Consider the following 16859-nt stretch of genomic DNA (forward strand, 5'->3'; position numbering starts at 1 on the left):
CGATAACCAAAAGGGAAAAGTATCTTACATTAGGACAGAAGGAGTACCATTTTTCCTGCTTACTTTAACTCAGACATCATTTGGAGACAATTTTGTCAAAGCCTATCTATACTATAAGTTCCTAGCATAGGTTTTGTTATGTTAAATAGTTCAATTAAAGTAGTCAATCACTTACTTATATTAAAAGTAGATGGAATCTTATAAAGTATGATAATGTACATTATCCACCCTGGTGTCTAGTACTCAAGGCATGTCCTTCAATCAGTACTTATGCCTGCATTCTTGACTCAGTATCCACCCACAAATATAGTGCTTTGAACCTGTAGCAGCTCCAATTACGAGTCGATGGGTTCAACAGAATTCAATAGTTTCACGTCAGAGAAATGTATAGATTATAGTATTATCTCAAACAAATCCACTTGTAAGAGCATATTTTAATAACCTCAACAATGACCAAAAGCATAGGTCAAAATATTTCAACCCAAGAATCCATGTACACAGTTTATGTATCATATTACAACCAAATGTCATAATGGACAAAATGGGACAAGACTTTCAAATCAAAACAATTGTAACAAACGTGGCCAACTTGGAGTATCATTGCTTGCTTATGCACTAGAATCATCTGTTGGCTTCGCATCCTCTTTTGGTTTCAAAGATGCTGAAGGCGATGGAGCACCATCTTGACCCATTTCACCTCTCAAATCGTTGATGCTCTGTTCAAGTTCATCAATCCGGTTTCCCATCTCGTCAAGTGCAGCTTAGTCAAGGACTAAACATATTTTGTTCACGCTTTGATGTCATAAAAGAGATTAATATAAAGATATAGTCGGAACAGTTTGATATGAAACCCCTCCAATATAAGAAATCTCACCAACGTGCGAGAGGACTGGCAACAAGAGATATAAGAAAACAGCAAACCTACCCACTGATAAACCGACCCTGAAAAGAAGGTTAGATTCATGTTGAAGGATCAGCAGAAAGTATACAAACCTAAATAGTTGAAAGACAGCAAAGCTGGAAACAATGAACCACTCAACAGCCTCAGAGCCAAGAAGGTGGTTAACACATTCGTAGATTCAGAGTTGTACGAAATGCCACATATAACTAGATGCATTTTAGATGACACTGATATTAGCAACTATGGATCAGATAGGGAACATCGAATTAAAAAAGGATATTTTTTGAGATGATTGATTCAGACATTGTCTGGAATCTGGTTTGCTGCAAAGAGAAAATTATCAGTTAGAAAATTATAATTGATACATGTGAAGAATCCAAGGGGTTGCAAAGTGACTGGACTCACCATTTGCTGTAGAAGATTCTGGACCTGGAAGAGAAGGAAAGAACAGTAAGAATTAGAGACCAAAAAAGGGATAGCGACACCAAATGTATGATATGTCAAGTGCATGAAAATTGAACCAAATGTTGTGGAATTAGCATCACGGTAAAACCATATTTATGAATAGAGCTAGTTCTTTACAGGGCCATGTTGCGTGTCATAATTATATCTGTTTATGAAAGATCACAAAATAGAGTAATATTCTATTGGGAAAAAAAAAGAAGTATTGATTCCAACTTTCCAAGTAATTGTGCTTCAATAATTCAGTGGTGACAGATTGAGATGACTAGAAACTTTAAAGATTGTTAACGAGTGCAAGAGAGTGAGATTAGTCTGCTTAACATCAATTAAAGAAATTAGAGTTGTCTTTGCCAGAAAACTTACAAACACAGTCATATCAGCAGTGCTCTGTTTTGTATTATCACCGTCATGCCCATCCTGCCAGAAAATTGTGATAGTTAGGTTTAGAAGAGTGACACTAAAGCAGCTCAGCAACAGATGAACACACATCTGAAAAAAACAAACTACAGATCGAAAGCTAAAGGAGAAGGGTCTGGATAAATTAATCAAATGACCAGACCTGTATCTCCACATGAACTACTTTCATTAAGATGTTCAATGCCTTAATCAGCATTGAACATATTTATCTCGACTTGCATTGTCACTAAGTTTAACTCTTCAAGGCAATTGAATGGAAGTCAAAACAAAGTGGCTCAAGGAGTTTGCTATGGTAATCCTTTTCCAAGTATTCAAAGCATGGGATTTAATTGAAATCGTACCATCAAGCAAATAAATGCTAAACAAAGATACCCGACAAGGAAGTACAAAGTAGCCTTGGAACAGAAAGACGTGACAACAAAGCAGAAACATATGCAAGTTCCAAAAATGAACGCAATATCATACTTCCGACTTCATAAGGAACTAGATGATGCAGAATGCACCCCGGTACACCTTCTTACAAATCGAACATACATATATACTCTTAATTCAGACATTGCAGAAGTGGTATAATCTTTCATTTGTATTAATAAAGCAACGTCAGCAGCACATTATAAATCCTACTACATTCACAACCATACTATCCAATGACTAAGAGAGCGACTAGATACAATAAGTAGGCAATACCAGTTAGTTGTGATTAAGCTTAGTCGTCATTGGGAGATCTAATTGTATATTTTTCTTGTTATTTTAACATGCTTACTCAACTCAATAACCACAAACTTGCTTTAATTCCAGTCCACCTTTAGCTAAATGAAACAAAACATAGACCACCTCAAAGCTCTAATTTGTCTTAAAAGAGCATTGCAATGACTGCAAGTAGAACAATATGGATATAGGTAATTCCTGTAGCCATCTCCCACTTTGGGAGCTCTAATTTTAGCTTTTCATGTTAGTTTAATGCTGCTCACTCAACTCAATAACCAAAATTCACTTCAACTTCTAATAAGCAAAATGGAATTTTACAGCTTGAAAATTGTTAATTTTCATAACAACAAAGCCAGTGTAATCCCACATATGGCATCTCGGGAGGTTGTCTATGCACAGAGAGGTTGTTTCGATACACCCTCAGCTCAAACAAAATTGTTAATTTTCATAATTTACTAATATTTCTGCATGATTAAAACAAATCACACCGAAACAAATGCAGCAACACCAGGAATATTTATTTATTATTCAGTCCTATTATATGCAATAGATTTCTTGCCTTTTTAACAACAAACAAGAAGCAGAGAATAGATCACAACGCAAATTAAAATCGGAGTCCATATAAACCCTAAATCTGAACGGAAAAATACCAAAAAAAAATACGTTTTTTTTTTTGGATTTATTCAGTTAATGTGGACTGTGCACATAGAAAAAACTGAAAATTAGAATTGATAGAGAAATGAATTTACCATTTTTGTTCAGAATTCTGATGATAGAGAGAGCGATTTGCTGTAATTCGCTTTTTAGCAGAGAGGAAATTGGAAGCCCTAAAAATGGTGAGAATTGGGAGGTCGAAAACTAAAAAGGATTGATAATTTGAATTTTGAAATGATCAAGCGGGTTACTGTTGACCCGACCCGGCTAGTATTATTGGAGAAAATCTCATTTACTTGCAAATAAATAAGAGTAAAATTTTGTTTCACATCTTTGAATAAACTTTTCAAGCATAAAATAATTTCTACCTATATATTTTATGTAATTATATAATGGATGTATCAATTAGTGGTGTTCAATTGGCGGGTTGGGTTGAAAGTAGAGATATTAAAACGGGTTGAAATAGAAATTGGGTTGGGTTGGGTCATGACTCGCCCAAGTTTACTTTGAGCTCAAATGGGCTTATAAGAAGGTTGGGTTCTGATCCGCCCAATTTGACCCGCTTAATCTTAATAATTTTAATATATTGTTATTTAAATTTTATAACTACAATTTCAATTTCAACTCAAGAATTTTTTTTAAAAGAAGTTACAAATGGATAGATAAATCCTAAAAGATATAAAATATATAGTAATTCATACGTTCAATTATATTATACTATATATTTTATACACCCTTAGTATCAATGTATTTGAGTTTTATCATATTTGTATAATTTCAAACTTTATATTACTCAATTATACAAAAACACGTGAATTATACAAACGTACCCGCGAATTATACAAACGAGATGCGAATTATACAAATTATTGCTCTTTCATGCTCGCCTCTCTCCTCCATCTCACAATCTCGCACACCATATATACAAATACATATGTATACCAGTTACATATATACAATTATCTACCCGATATACATATACAATTCACCTCTCTCCCACTCTCTACCCTTTCTCGCTCGCATCTCTCCCCCCCTCTCCTAATCTCACTCGCCACTCTCCTCCCTATAAAATGTAGCTACGAATCATAATTAACAAGCTATAGATATGGAGCGTAATTAAGTTATTTTTTATTGACTATATGCGAAAGTTTCCGTTCTTTTGAAATGGTTTAAAGCTTGAATAAGTTGAGATTGAACCCAATTCAAAAGTTATCTTGAGTCCAACCCTTAAAATTCTGGACGGGTTACCTATAGTTGGGCTCATTTTTTACACCCTCAGTATCAATGCATTTCTTATAATGGATACATGAAACTAATATTATATACCTTGGATGAAATTGATAGACACAGATATACTAGATACATTAATGCATATTTGATATCAAATACACTAATTTCTTATAATGAATATATGAAATTAATGTTAGATACATTAGATAAAAATTGATATACATAGATATATTATATGCATCAATGTATATTCTGATATTGAATACACAAATACATGAAAGTATGTAACACAATTACAAAGAACTAGAGGGTGAGAGAGATAGAAGCGAGCGAGAGAGGAGACAGACACAATACATTCTACAGGCAAATACAATGTATTTATAGATATACATAAATATACTAGATGCATCAATACATATTTGAATACACAAAATACATTAGTGTAAACACACACATATAGATAAATAGAGGAATGAGAGAGAGAAACGAACAAGAAAGAAAACAAGCGACATACATTTGCTAGATAAAATATATCCAGAGGCAAATATATTGTATTTATAGACAACACCTTCAAGGTTCTTAATTAGTATTAAAATTATGGATACAAGTATTTACTACTTATATTAACGGTTTTTGTGTTGTTTGCTAAAAAGATAACATGAATGATATTAAGTAAAATATTTTTATATATAAATATTTAATATCTATAACTTTTTATAGTAATTTATAACCCCCCAAATCTAAAATCAAATTGTATTGTACTGTTAGTTTAAACATAATGTTTGTTTTGATTGTTACATAAATTTTATTAATTAGATTGTTTAAATCTATCTTTAAGTAGCAATGAAAAGTTTTATTTTGTGTAACCACTCATTTGATGTAACCAAATTATTATTTTAATATTGGGCAAACTACATAAATCCCACTAGTTTAGGCTCTAATTATTAATATTCCCAATAGTTTCAAATATTACTTCATCTACCATATTTCGTACTTAGGATACATGAATCTGAATCTGCGAGATACATGTATTTGTTAAATTTAAAATAAAGATACATATTTTATTTGTTTAAATTAATTGGTTGTAACTAATTTCCTTAATTAGAGGAATAGTTGAGGATTTTCAGAATATATGGACAATTAATTATAGAAATTTAAATTAATCAAATCTCTTAATATAAGGCAAAAATCAAGGAGTGTATCTATGTTTAATTAATTTAATTTAATTATTCTTTGAAATGATAAATTCATTAATATTATTAATAAAAGACAAAAACATGTATATCTTGGTCATGTAATTTGATTAATTTAATTTTATTACTCTTGGAATAATAAATTCATTAATTTGATGTGTTTATTATCAATATATAATGTATCCAACAAACTAAACACTTAGATACATGAGTATCATACAAGTGCATTCATATGTATCATAGAAGTATTTAGTATTAATTTCATGTACTTTTTATATGTATCTGGTATTAATTTCATGTGTCTATTTATATGATCTAATATTTATTTCATGTATCTTTTATATGTATATTGTGATATATCAAGTATCAATTCCATATGTTATATCCAATAAACATGTATCTCAGATACATAGTAAGCATATACATCTAATTATGTGTATCTAAATATGGATGTAACTTAAACACATAAATTTAGGAACAAATCATAATTGTAGAGTATTTGTTGTATCATTAATAAAAAAAAGTAAAAAAATCAAATTTCTTCCTTTTTTTAGCATCTGATTTTTTTCTCATAGATACTGATAATCTAACTCAGATACATTAACTCTTAACTAGATACATGCACATCTAATATCCTTTGTATCTCTTCCTCTTCTGCAGAGGCCAACACCACCTCCATTGCAAGTTTCCTCGCCATCATGAAATCGTCATCTCCGACAAAAACTTCACCAAACTAGCATGAAATCTTTCATTCCTCATTGCGCTCTTCTCCTAGATACACTGAGGAATTGAAACTTGATGATGTTGTACATATTGCTATACTGACCTTAAATGAGATGTAGATATCTTAACCTTTTTCACATATTTATTATTGTTGTATTCACGAATTTCTCCCCTTGATTTAGCGTGTTTCTATACATCCCTATACTTTTCTTGAAGAAGGATGTAATTCCAATCCCCTCAATTTTGATTCAGCGGTTAGCATCGTGATCAAAACAAAAGTTACCTTATTTGTCATCTTAAAAGTGAAGGATACACAAAAATTGTCATGCACTTGAACCTCCTGTTCATTATAAGTGGGATCAATACTCGCTCATTGCATTGCACCAGAATGTTGTGATCTTTAATGATAATCATTACCTTATGTATCCATTCAGATTTCTGGAGAAAACATCGATGGAGATTGGTAGAAGGGGACAATTGATGAGAGATAAGGATATTGATTGTTATTTGATCATTAATTGTGGTGTTTAATTATAAAGATAATTAATCACTTCTAGATTTAAGGGATGTGACTCTATCTAATTGTATCTTTTAAAATATATGGTATAAAATATTAAAAGTGGTAATAGATGTAATTGTTTGGAAGTAGAGGTAAAATTAGTATATATGATAAGGATGTATGTCTAATTAAGTAGTTTTCCCTTTAATATTTTCTTATTATTTTATTTCCACTTATTATTTAATAATCATATTTTATTTCTTAGTCTATCATTTTATAGTAAATCTATCTCTTTTTTTTTACAATACAATCTATTCGAACAATATATTGAAATATAACTAATAAGGTAAACTAGTAGATTCTCCTTGCCAAGAACATTAATATTTTTTCTATTTCTATATTTCTTAGTATATTCCTATAAACAAATATAAAAACATAACAACAATAAAATTAAATAAAAAAATTAATTGCGGCGGCGCCATTTTTACACCTTCACTCTCTACTCAAAACCCTAACGTCACTCTCCTTTAACACTTCGATTCAGACGACAAACCCTAATTTCTGTTAATTTTTAGTTTTGAGAGTTGATTTTAATGGAGGAAAATCAAAAGCAGAAGCAATTTTTGGTTTCATCTGTATCGGAGCTTACAAGTTCTTCATCTTCGTTGTTTTCCAAAACTGAACCGGTTTTTGCTCGGTTAAGCTTAGATTCCGGTTCGCCGGAGCTCCGATTTGGTCAGGGTGCAGAGTTGAGTGATGCCGTTGTGTTCAATGTTAAGATTTCTCAGGTTAGTTTTTATGAATTTTGTAAATAGAGTAGAATGCAATTTTAATTGTTAAAAAGTAGTATAAAGGATTGCAATTTTTTTTGTTAGAAATGTACTGTTTATGTTGAAAATGCATAAAAATAGTACAGAGATCAAATTTTTAAAGCTAAAAAAAGCCATATTTGGTATGAGTGGAAAGGATTAAGTTGTGGAAAAAGCCTCTTGCAGAAATGCATGGTAAGGTTGTGTACAATAGACTCTCGTGGTATGATCCTTTCCCGGATTCAGCATGTAGCGTGAACTTTAGTGCACCAGGTTGTCCTTTTTAGGGGAAAGGATGGAGTGATACTAATGGTGGTGTTTTGGTTCTCACATTTTCTTACTAACTTAAAGGTTGCATGCTGTTTCAAGCCATGTTCCACGGACTCTTCAAAGATGTTGACGGGTGGGTGTTGAATCTTTCAAAAGTAGTTCCATTTTGGAGGATCCAACACATGCGTGAATAGTCTTATGAATTTGTTTATATTTTTCTGGGGTTTCACGTTTTGTGCATTTCCTCTCACGTTTTCTAGTAACCAAACAGAATGACCAGTGTATTTTAGTAAAAGAAGTGCAGAAAATGAAGAATAAAACTGAAAAAAATGATATTTTAAACTGATGCTCATTAGGAATTTAAGTTATGTATTTGAGGGGTATTATCTTAGCCTTGATTCTCCTTTCCTTTTTCCAGTTATTCAAGCTAGGCCCTGCTGAATCCTTATGCGTATCTGAAGCCAATAAAGAGGTATGGTTTAGTTGTTTAGAGTGCATAAGGTAGTATTACAATGTGATAATGTTGGACTTATTTATTGTTTTCTACCTGCAAATAAATTTAGTATCCTGTTAACTCCTGTAAGGATTTCTAGAGATGGTTGTGTTACCTTTTGTTTATGCTGATTATTCTAGTGAATGTTATACCAATAGCGGAATCAACACATCATTTGGAATGCTTCGACTTCATTTTTTTTTTTTTTGGAAACTGGTAATGTTGTATTCCTCAGCATTAAGGTATGCTGGAGACCTCCAAAAAGGTAGTAACAAGCTAAAACAAGAGACTAATTACAGTAATCCTAAAAGATCTATTAATTGTTCAGCATTTTATATACAATGTTCTTTACACCAAAAGTAGAAAGTTGCAATGCAGCTCCCTTTGATTTTCTGAATGTTGTTGAATCTATCTTCAAAGTTTTTTCCATTCCTCTCCCGCCAGATAGTCCACCAGATACAGTGTGGGATTATTCTCCACCACTTCTTCTGTGTCTTGCTTCCCCCTCTCCTAATCCAGCAACTTAACAAGTATGCTGTGTGCTCTGGCATTGACCATTTTGTCTCTGTTAAACTGAGGAACATAGTCCAAAAATCGACTTCATTTATTTTTTATTAGCGAGAAACAATAAAATCTAATCTACTTTTCTGTTTATTGCCCTGACGACAACCTCTCATAATTGCAGTACTATCAAAAGATTATGCATCAGAATATGCTGCCTGCATGACTTTCATACACATATATTTGTACGTAGATGACCAAGCACTACTTTGCGTAATGCTGAAAACATGTAATTCTGCAAATTTGTGTTCAATGTAATAATAATAGCAACGTGTTGCTTTAGGATTAGACAATTGCTTGCATGCAAAAATATGTGTGTTTGTCAATTGTTATAGACATCATTTATCTTGTCCTGGAAGAAAAGTTGAAGGTACTCATTTTATGTAAATCACTATTATGCTTGTGGAATTTGATGTTGTAATATTAATGTTATGCATTAACTTTGGTCTTTTGAACCAGAAATCACATTCAAGAGGAATCTCCATTCAATTTAGAAACGAGGAGGAAAGTAGGGCCTTCCATTGTGCATTTGAGCAATGGAAGAAGGAAGTGGTTGTTCAAGGTCTGTTTTGGTGTATGTCTGGAATGCTTTGTACCAAGTTCCCATGCAACCTTGTGGAGTAGCCACATTCCCTCTCCAATAACCCTCTTGTTTGTTCAAATGGCATGTTGATTCTTTGCAGTTGTGTAGATATTGTGGTTACTGATATGCTAATCTCATGATTTTGTGTGGTAAAATAACAGTTATTTGATAGCATTCTCTTCGTGTCATTTTTTACTTAGATCCAAATTGTGAGTGTTTGAAGTGTTGTGGAAAGAATATTTACTTTTACTGAACTTTGTTTATGGCTCATCCTTTGCTTGTTAATCTTTTTCCGATACTGATAAATACTAATGTCTTACTAAGCTATATCCTGCGGTATTAGGAACTTTATAGTTGGCCGACTGTTATTAACATTTGGTTAGTTATTGTCATCAAGCTTCTACTATTGGTTGCGTTGGAGTACTGATCCATTTTTTTATGTTTTTCTAAAGCACTTGTTTTTATTCCCCACAAAAATTAGAATTTGGACAATTCATTTTAGATATTTGACTTTGTTATAAGAAAAGGCTGGTTTTGGATATTGGACTATGTTGTCATATCAAAAAAGAAAAAAATAAGGTATTGACTGTATCTAGCTTAAACTAGGTATACAAAGTCGAAGGTTAAATAGTGTAGCTGAGATTCTCCATATATGTTCTTCGTTTAGTATATAATTAATGATTTTCTTTCTTTAGCTCGTGTAAATATAAAGGGAATTGCTCTTACTGCAAATAAGAAAGAAACAAGAAAGTGATGTGGTTCCTGTTTTTTGGTTCCTGTCAAAAACTTAGAAATGTTTCACTATGCATAACTTCCCCGTTTTTGATGAATCTATTACTTAAGATCAATTTCATTTAAGGGCATGCTGTCTAAATGCTCTACTCAGTGAAGCTTATTACCTTATTGTAGTTACACCTGTGAATAGAAATCTGTGATGTAACTAATGAAATTTTTTTATATAAGAATAAATAATGCTTTCTATAAATGTAACTTGTTTTTGTCTTTCTGTCAGAACCTTTGAACAATGGAGCAGTATCAACTTTGAAAAGCAAATTTGATGACAAAATTGAGGCATCTTCTGCCAAAATGTACTTTCACTACTATGGACAGCTATTGCATCAGCAGAATATGTTGCAGGATTTTGTAAGGACAGGTATTCTGAACTTCGATATCATGACTTGAGAATTTCCTTATAGAGGTTCATAGTGTGTCATGAGATGATGTGCTCTCTTTTATTGCTCCTAGAATGTTATGGAACTCCTCCTTTTTGCATTTCTGAAGGATCAAATGGCTGAATCCCATTATGGAGGGTTTGACTTGACAAATATGAAAACTTGCAGGAACCTATTATTCCGCTGTAATTGAGAACCGTGCTGATTTTCTTGGTCGCGTAGTGGTTGATGTTGGTGCTGGTAGTGGCATTTTGTCATTATTTGCAGCTCAGGTGATCTGTTTGTATCAATGCATTTTTGATGAATGATATCAACCTTGGCACAGTCAGTTATTCTAATATTTACTATATATCTTTTCTTTTTCCTACCTCTCTTCACATCCAAAAAAAACCTCATAGGCTGGTGCAAAGCATGTTTATGCCATAGAGGCTTCTGAAATGGCCGACTATGCAAGACAACTTATTGCTGGAAATCCATCACTGAATGACAGAATTACAGTAAGTGTTCTTTTACTTTTTTAGGCTGACCCCATTTAGTACATGATTGAGGTGTTGATTGATTGATTGATTGATTGTTCTTTGGCCTTTTTCGGTCTCTTTTTCAATGCTATCCAACATATTCATATAATATCTTGGCAGTGCTTCTTATGTTTTTTTTTTTGTTAATGTTTCATGTATGGATGTTTAGGTAATCAAAGGAAAGGTCGAAGATGTAGAGTTACCTGAGAAAGCTGATATTTTGATCTCTGAGCCAATGGGTAAGCTTGTCTAGTTAGCCTTATTTTAATTCATTTGATAGATCATGTTAACTTCTGAGATGGAGCATTCTGTATACTTTGGTCATACTGCAATTTTGTTAGAACTTTAGGTTATATCACTGTTAATTATTTGGGAAGCTTATAAGATAAGCTTGCTGTTAGAGTATGTTTCAAGAACCTATACTACAAAAATAGAAAATATATGAAAGATCAAGAATACAGTAACAACTTTTTGTTGAGCTGTCTTTTTAGTTTCAAGCAGAAAATAAGTTTGCAATCTTCCAAAATAGGGTAGAATGTGTTAATCGAGAATAACCAGAATTCCATGAATAGAATGTTCAAAAAAGGCATGCTTAAACCTGCTGAGTGAGTAATACAGTGCCTATACCTTACAGGTACACTTTTAGTTAATGAAAGAATGTTGGAGTCTTATGTAATTGCAAGAGACCGGTTTCTTGTTCAAAATGGAAAAATGTTTCCTGGCGTTGGAAGGTAATTTTATTTTTTAACTCAAGCACATTCAGGAATCTTGCCGTGTCAAATCGATGGTGATGTCTGCAATTTTCTTATAAGGTTTTGTTTCTCAGTCATTTCCTTGTTTTTATCCCTTCAAATGTCTCTGTCATGCCAAAAATATGAAGCTGATATTCTTCATTAATTTTTTCATCTTACTATCTTATCTTCTGTCATATTGGGTGTGCTGTTAATTTTAGAATAAAACATGAAATTAATACTATTGTTAAATATAATTGTGAGTTACATTGGTAATGGTTTTCTGCTTCATCTTGACAAAGTAGTGTTGGTTGTTCCTTAGATGGATTAGCTTAGGAGGTTGGAGAATGTTAGTATACCTAATTCCCCTTATTATCAAAAAAAAGTATACCTAATTCCCCTTTTTTCTTTGATTTTTCCCCCTCTTGCACATGTTTGCCTGATTACTCAATAGTATTTGGGCTGAATCTAAATTATATTTCCTACCCTTCTTTATTGGTTGCATTTACATATTTCTGCATTAATTCCATCAAGTGTCTTGAGCATGCATTACATAAACTACCATACAACCTTTCTATTATTTTCCTTCATCTGTTTCGTCTTGGATATGACATTCTTATTATTTTTTGCTTACGTTTCCTTTTACTCTTGTAGAATACACATGGCACCATTTAGTGATGAATATTTGTATATGGAAATAGCAAATAAGGTACACAGTGGATCATATTACCTTTTCTTCTTGATCTTGGAGTTTGTTCTGTTCTAAAAATTTTTCATTTCTTCTCTGGCACCCCTTCCAACCGAGAGAAAGAAAACCATGGTTCCTTCTCTTTAGGGAATGAAGGTTGATGGGTACTATGTTTCTGCCATATTAAGGGTTTCAAATGGTTTAAAATGTTTGTTGAGGCATAGTAGTAGTTGCTGTGGTGGATAGTATTCGTTTGTATTTGTGGTGTTTCCTGTGAAGAATCTGAAAATTTTCTTCAATGCAATGTAGAACTCCTGTAACAGTTCTTTTTGCATTTTGCCCATGAAAAGCACTGATATTTTGTTCATCTTTTGCTCTTAAATGAATAAGACCTCAATTGCTAATGGAATATGTTATGGACTTCCGTGGCTGGGTAGATAGTAGGAGAACAAGAGAAACAAATTGAATGCCATCTAAAATCAGTGTGACGAATAGAACTTTTGGTATTCAAGCTTCACAGTCACCATGGATGTCTATTAGATCTTCATGTTTTCTTTTTAACAAGAATCAATTATTCAGGCGAAGCTTATTGACAAAGATCTCATTGTCCAAAATCAGTATCCATTTACCATTAGGCATTTACCAGTAACTTCTACAAATGTCTGATAGTTTGGACTTTGGCTTTCTTTTGCTTTTATACACTTTATGTCTTCCTTTTTGCTGATATGATTTACTGACTATTGTTTACATTATTTTTTTTCGATTGCGAGTCAATATGTAAATACTATTTTTATTCCTTGCGGTCCAGGCTACCTTTTGGCAGCAGCAAAACTACTTTGGGGTTGATTTGACACCATTGCACGGATCTGCTTACCAAGGATACTTTTCTCAGGTTAATATCCTATATATTAGGAACTCTTGCTTGGACTGGCTTTAGTGACCATACTTGTCTTATCCCTGAATACTTCACTTTGACTTGAACAGCACTTTTAGAGCTTTCTTGAATGTTCCATTTCCTGCTGTGTGGAGTTCTCTTATTTACTAGTTACTTGTACTTCTAAATATGCAGTCTATGCTAAAATATCCAATTGTACTATGGAATCTTCAGAATATAAGGCTGTGTCTCAGTAGTGTTGCTTTTGTTTGACTTCCGTCTTTTTAGAATACCCACTCTACATGTGTCTGCTGGTCAGTTAGGAAGGAGAGAAACTGTAGATGTTTTGAGGGTTGAAAGGAAAATATCCATAAAATGTATCATGAAGAAGTTTAAACTATTCGATAGTGGACTTTTCTGATTATTTATGCTAGGTTACTACCCTGGTAAGAGATTAGTGCTACCAAATCTAACTTAATGTTTAAGATGTTTCTAACAAATAAATATGCCACATAAGACTTAAGAAAAAAACGTTGAGGGGTATTATCTTGGTTCAATGTGAAGATATGGTAGGAGGTCTACTTATTTTGTTCTATTCAAGATACTGAAATGGTGAACAAATTAATTGGTTATTCAAATGCAATAAACTAGTTACATATAATGTAATAATTTGATCTCCAAGATGCAATAGATGTACTTTATTCTGGAAAAAGAATTGTAATAGATGTCATCAAAAAAAAGAATTGTAATAGACGTACTTGTTAGCCAAAGATTGTGTATTTTTTGTGATTTTTAGTCAAAGCTTGAAAATATTAGATAAAAGTTTCGGTTGAGGTATGCATGCTTCTGACTCGTACTCTTTTTCCATTCTCTTTGGATATTTTTGTCCTTTGCAGCCAGTTGTTGATGCTTTTGATTCTAGATTATTGGTAGCTCCTGCAGTGTCCCATGTGATAAACTTCAGTTCAGTAAAGGTATCAATCAACCATTTATTCTGTATGACGTGAAAATGAAGTAGTTGCATTCCTTATTCTTAGAAGGCTTTCTATTCCTTTTCACCCCTTCCTTCTAATACAGGAAAAGCACTATCTAAAGGGTGATGATGTTTGACAAAAATCACACTTCACTGACTCGGGGATCACTTGGTTAAAATGTAAAGGAAATGAACAAATTTTTTGTTTGAGGTGTTAATTAAGGGAAGATTTAGCTGAAGTGAAATTACTCTTGATTGTGGGTTATCAGATTTGTTGAACGTCTAACACAAGTTGTGGGCATTAAACTCTACACAAAAGTTGTTGTAACATAACGTCTCTATGAAATGATATTTCCCACATCTATATTACAGGAAGAAGATCTATATGAAATTGACGTCCCATTGAGATTTCTCTCTACTGTTAGCACTAGAATTCATGGGCTGGCTTGCTGGTTTGATGTACTTTTTAATGGAAGGTGAACTTTTGCTATCTTCATCCCTTTGGTTCTGGTACTTGGTCTTTTTGCCTTTGTTGCTAAATTGTTTCCCCCTTTCTGCAGCACTGTGCAAAGGTGGCTGACCACTGCTCCGGGTGCACCAACAACTCACTGGTATCAACTTCGGTGTGTCTTACCACAACCACTTTATGTCATGCCAGGACAGGAGATAACTGGTCGGCTTCACCTAGTTGCCCACAAGGCACAAAGTTATACCATTTACCTAACATTGTCAGGTAGCTCTTTATTATGGTTATTCGTGACATGTCCATCGTGCCTCTCAAGTCAAGATTGCTGATATTTCTTCATGAATCTAACATGTCATTAATTTGTATAGCTCTTGTTGGAGATATGCTCCAAACATCATCTGTTAAACTTGATCTGAAGGAGCCATATTACCGGATGTCCCAGCCTCAGGCATATTCAGCAGCACAGGATCAAAATCCTAGTCAGCTATTACAATCGGTACTGCAGATTTCATAATCACAATTTTCACTGTCTCACCCCCTTCTTCCCCCCTCCCACTAAGTTTTCTAGGTGCACATAAGCTTTTAGTGATGATTTGAAATTATTTGAGGTGTAGAGATTCTTACTAAATTCTTTTGAACCTAAAAATAGCTATGCGGTGAACGAGCAGCCGCTTTATTTACTTAGTCTGCAATGCCCCATCATGTGCGATCCCAACTTTTTTCCTTGACAAAGTACATGATGATTCTTCTTGCCAATGGGTGGCTGGAGATTTGAATTCCGGAACTCTGCATGTTCTAATAGCATATTGAAGTTTGTAACTATCTTCTCTAAAAGCTTAAATTGTGAATCAAGAGCCCCCATAAATACCCAGTATTCGTAGGTTGGCTTATAAGCAGTGTTGTCAAAGGCGTGCTTAAAGCGCATTTAAACCTGAAGCAAGGCTCAAAACACATTGAGCGCTTCACCTCACTTAATCTGCGCTTCAATATCGGTATAGAGGCTCTAAGACAGTTTTCCTTGCGAATGAGCGTTTCATGAAGAGGCGACACTTGAAACAATTGATATTTCACTCCAGTTGTGCCTTTTCTCACTTGAGCCAACACTTTATTTGTGCTTTGCGACCTTAGAGCTTCATTTTTTTTTTTTTGCTTTTCGCTTATAAGCAAGGTTTCTTTGTTACCCTTATTGCTGTTAGTGAGAGCTCAAGTTTACCTTTTTCTATCTTGAACAGGACATGCAATTTCCATCTCGAGATGAGGACGGATCAATCCTAATGCAACCACCCTCCCCGAATGAGCTACATTCTCTCTGATATTAAAATCCAACTCCAAAGATGTGCATCGACGACGCGTTTTTGCATATGTGATGTGCATGCATGTTTATGTTAGTCCAATTTCCATCAAGTACATCTTTTTCCATTAACAGTTGCAGACTCCAGTGTTGAATGCTTCCAAATTAAACTCTGATAATGATATTAGCGGTGGCTATTTGAGCTGTGCAGTAGTTTATATTACTCACCAGTTCAACTGGTTCAGTTTTCCACTTTCACATGACCTTTGTTCGGGTTTCGCATTGTTAGCTATATTACTCGGATTCTCCAAAAACGTCAAACCAAACTGTCGATCGGATCTTTAAAAAGTAATGCGTTTTTGGAGGATCTGATATGAGTGCAGTGGCATTTTGACATTTTTTGGAGGATTCAAGCAACATAGGCTGTAAGCCAAATATCAAGATTATTTTCATATTCAAGAAAATATTTGTGCCTTTAAAGTTCTGTTCAAATTAATTAATCTGGTTATTTCGAATTTCGAATTTCCAATTTTAGATATAAGTTCAACTTCTTACAAAAATGAAAATCCTCGTATGTATATATTATCAAAACGTTTAGTTTATGAAAAGCTTTAAGTTGTCCCTTTCAATGTACCAAATCCTT

General features: G+C 33.4%; 2 protein-coding genes across 3 annotated transcripts; one reads left to right on the forward strand and one right to left on the reverse strand.

Annotated features, from left to right (window-relative positions):
* Nucleotides 1-431: 431 nt before the first annotated feature.
* LOC125862080 (heat shock factor-binding protein-like) lies at nt 432-3392 on the reverse strand. 2 transcript variants are annotated; one of them, XM_049542067.1, is made up of 5 exons: nt 3238-3392; nt 1727-1780; nt 1307-1330; nt 1182-1224; nt 432-754 (listed from the first exon to the last, which is right to left on the reverse strand). In XM_049542067.1, exons 1-5 carry the CDS (start codon nt 3238-3240, stop codon nt 609-611), a joined length of 270 nt encoding a protein of 89 aa, XP_049398024.1. In that variant the 5' UTR covers nt 3241-3392; the 3' UTR covers nt 432-608. The 2 variants fall into 2 exon arrangements, with proteins under 2 accessions (XP_049398024.1, XP_049398025.1); XM_049542068.1 differs by having other exon boundaries at nt 432-749; nt 1177-1224.
* Nucleotides 3393-7229: 3837 nt separating this feature from the next.
* LOC125862452 (probable histone-arginine methyltransferase 1.3) lies at nt 7230-16439 on the forward strand. The gene is made up of 15 exons (XM_049542520.1): nt 7230-7575; nt 8285-8338; nt 9380-9482; nt 10516-10656; nt 10844-10947; nt 11074-11172; nt 11363-11432; nt 11828-11924; nt 12579-12633; nt 13421-13504; nt 14383-14460; nt 14832-14935; nt 15020-15192; nt 15294-15421; nt 16158-16439. Exons 1-15 carry the CDS (start codon nt 7381-7383, stop codon nt 16236-16238), a joined length of 1566 nt encoding a protein of 521 aa, XP_049398477.1. The 5' UTR covers nt 7230-7380; the 3' UTR covers nt 16239-16439.
* The last annotated feature ends 420 nt before the right edge of the window (nt 16440-16859 follow it).

This window comes from Solanum stenotomum, chromosome 4 (assembly GCF_019186545.1).
Source record: "Solanum stenotomum isolate F172 chromosome 4, ASM1918654v1, whole genome shotgun sequence".
Lineage (NCBI taxonomy): Eukaryota > Viridiplantae > Streptophyta > Magnoliopsida > Solanales > Solanaceae > Solanum > Solanum stenotomum.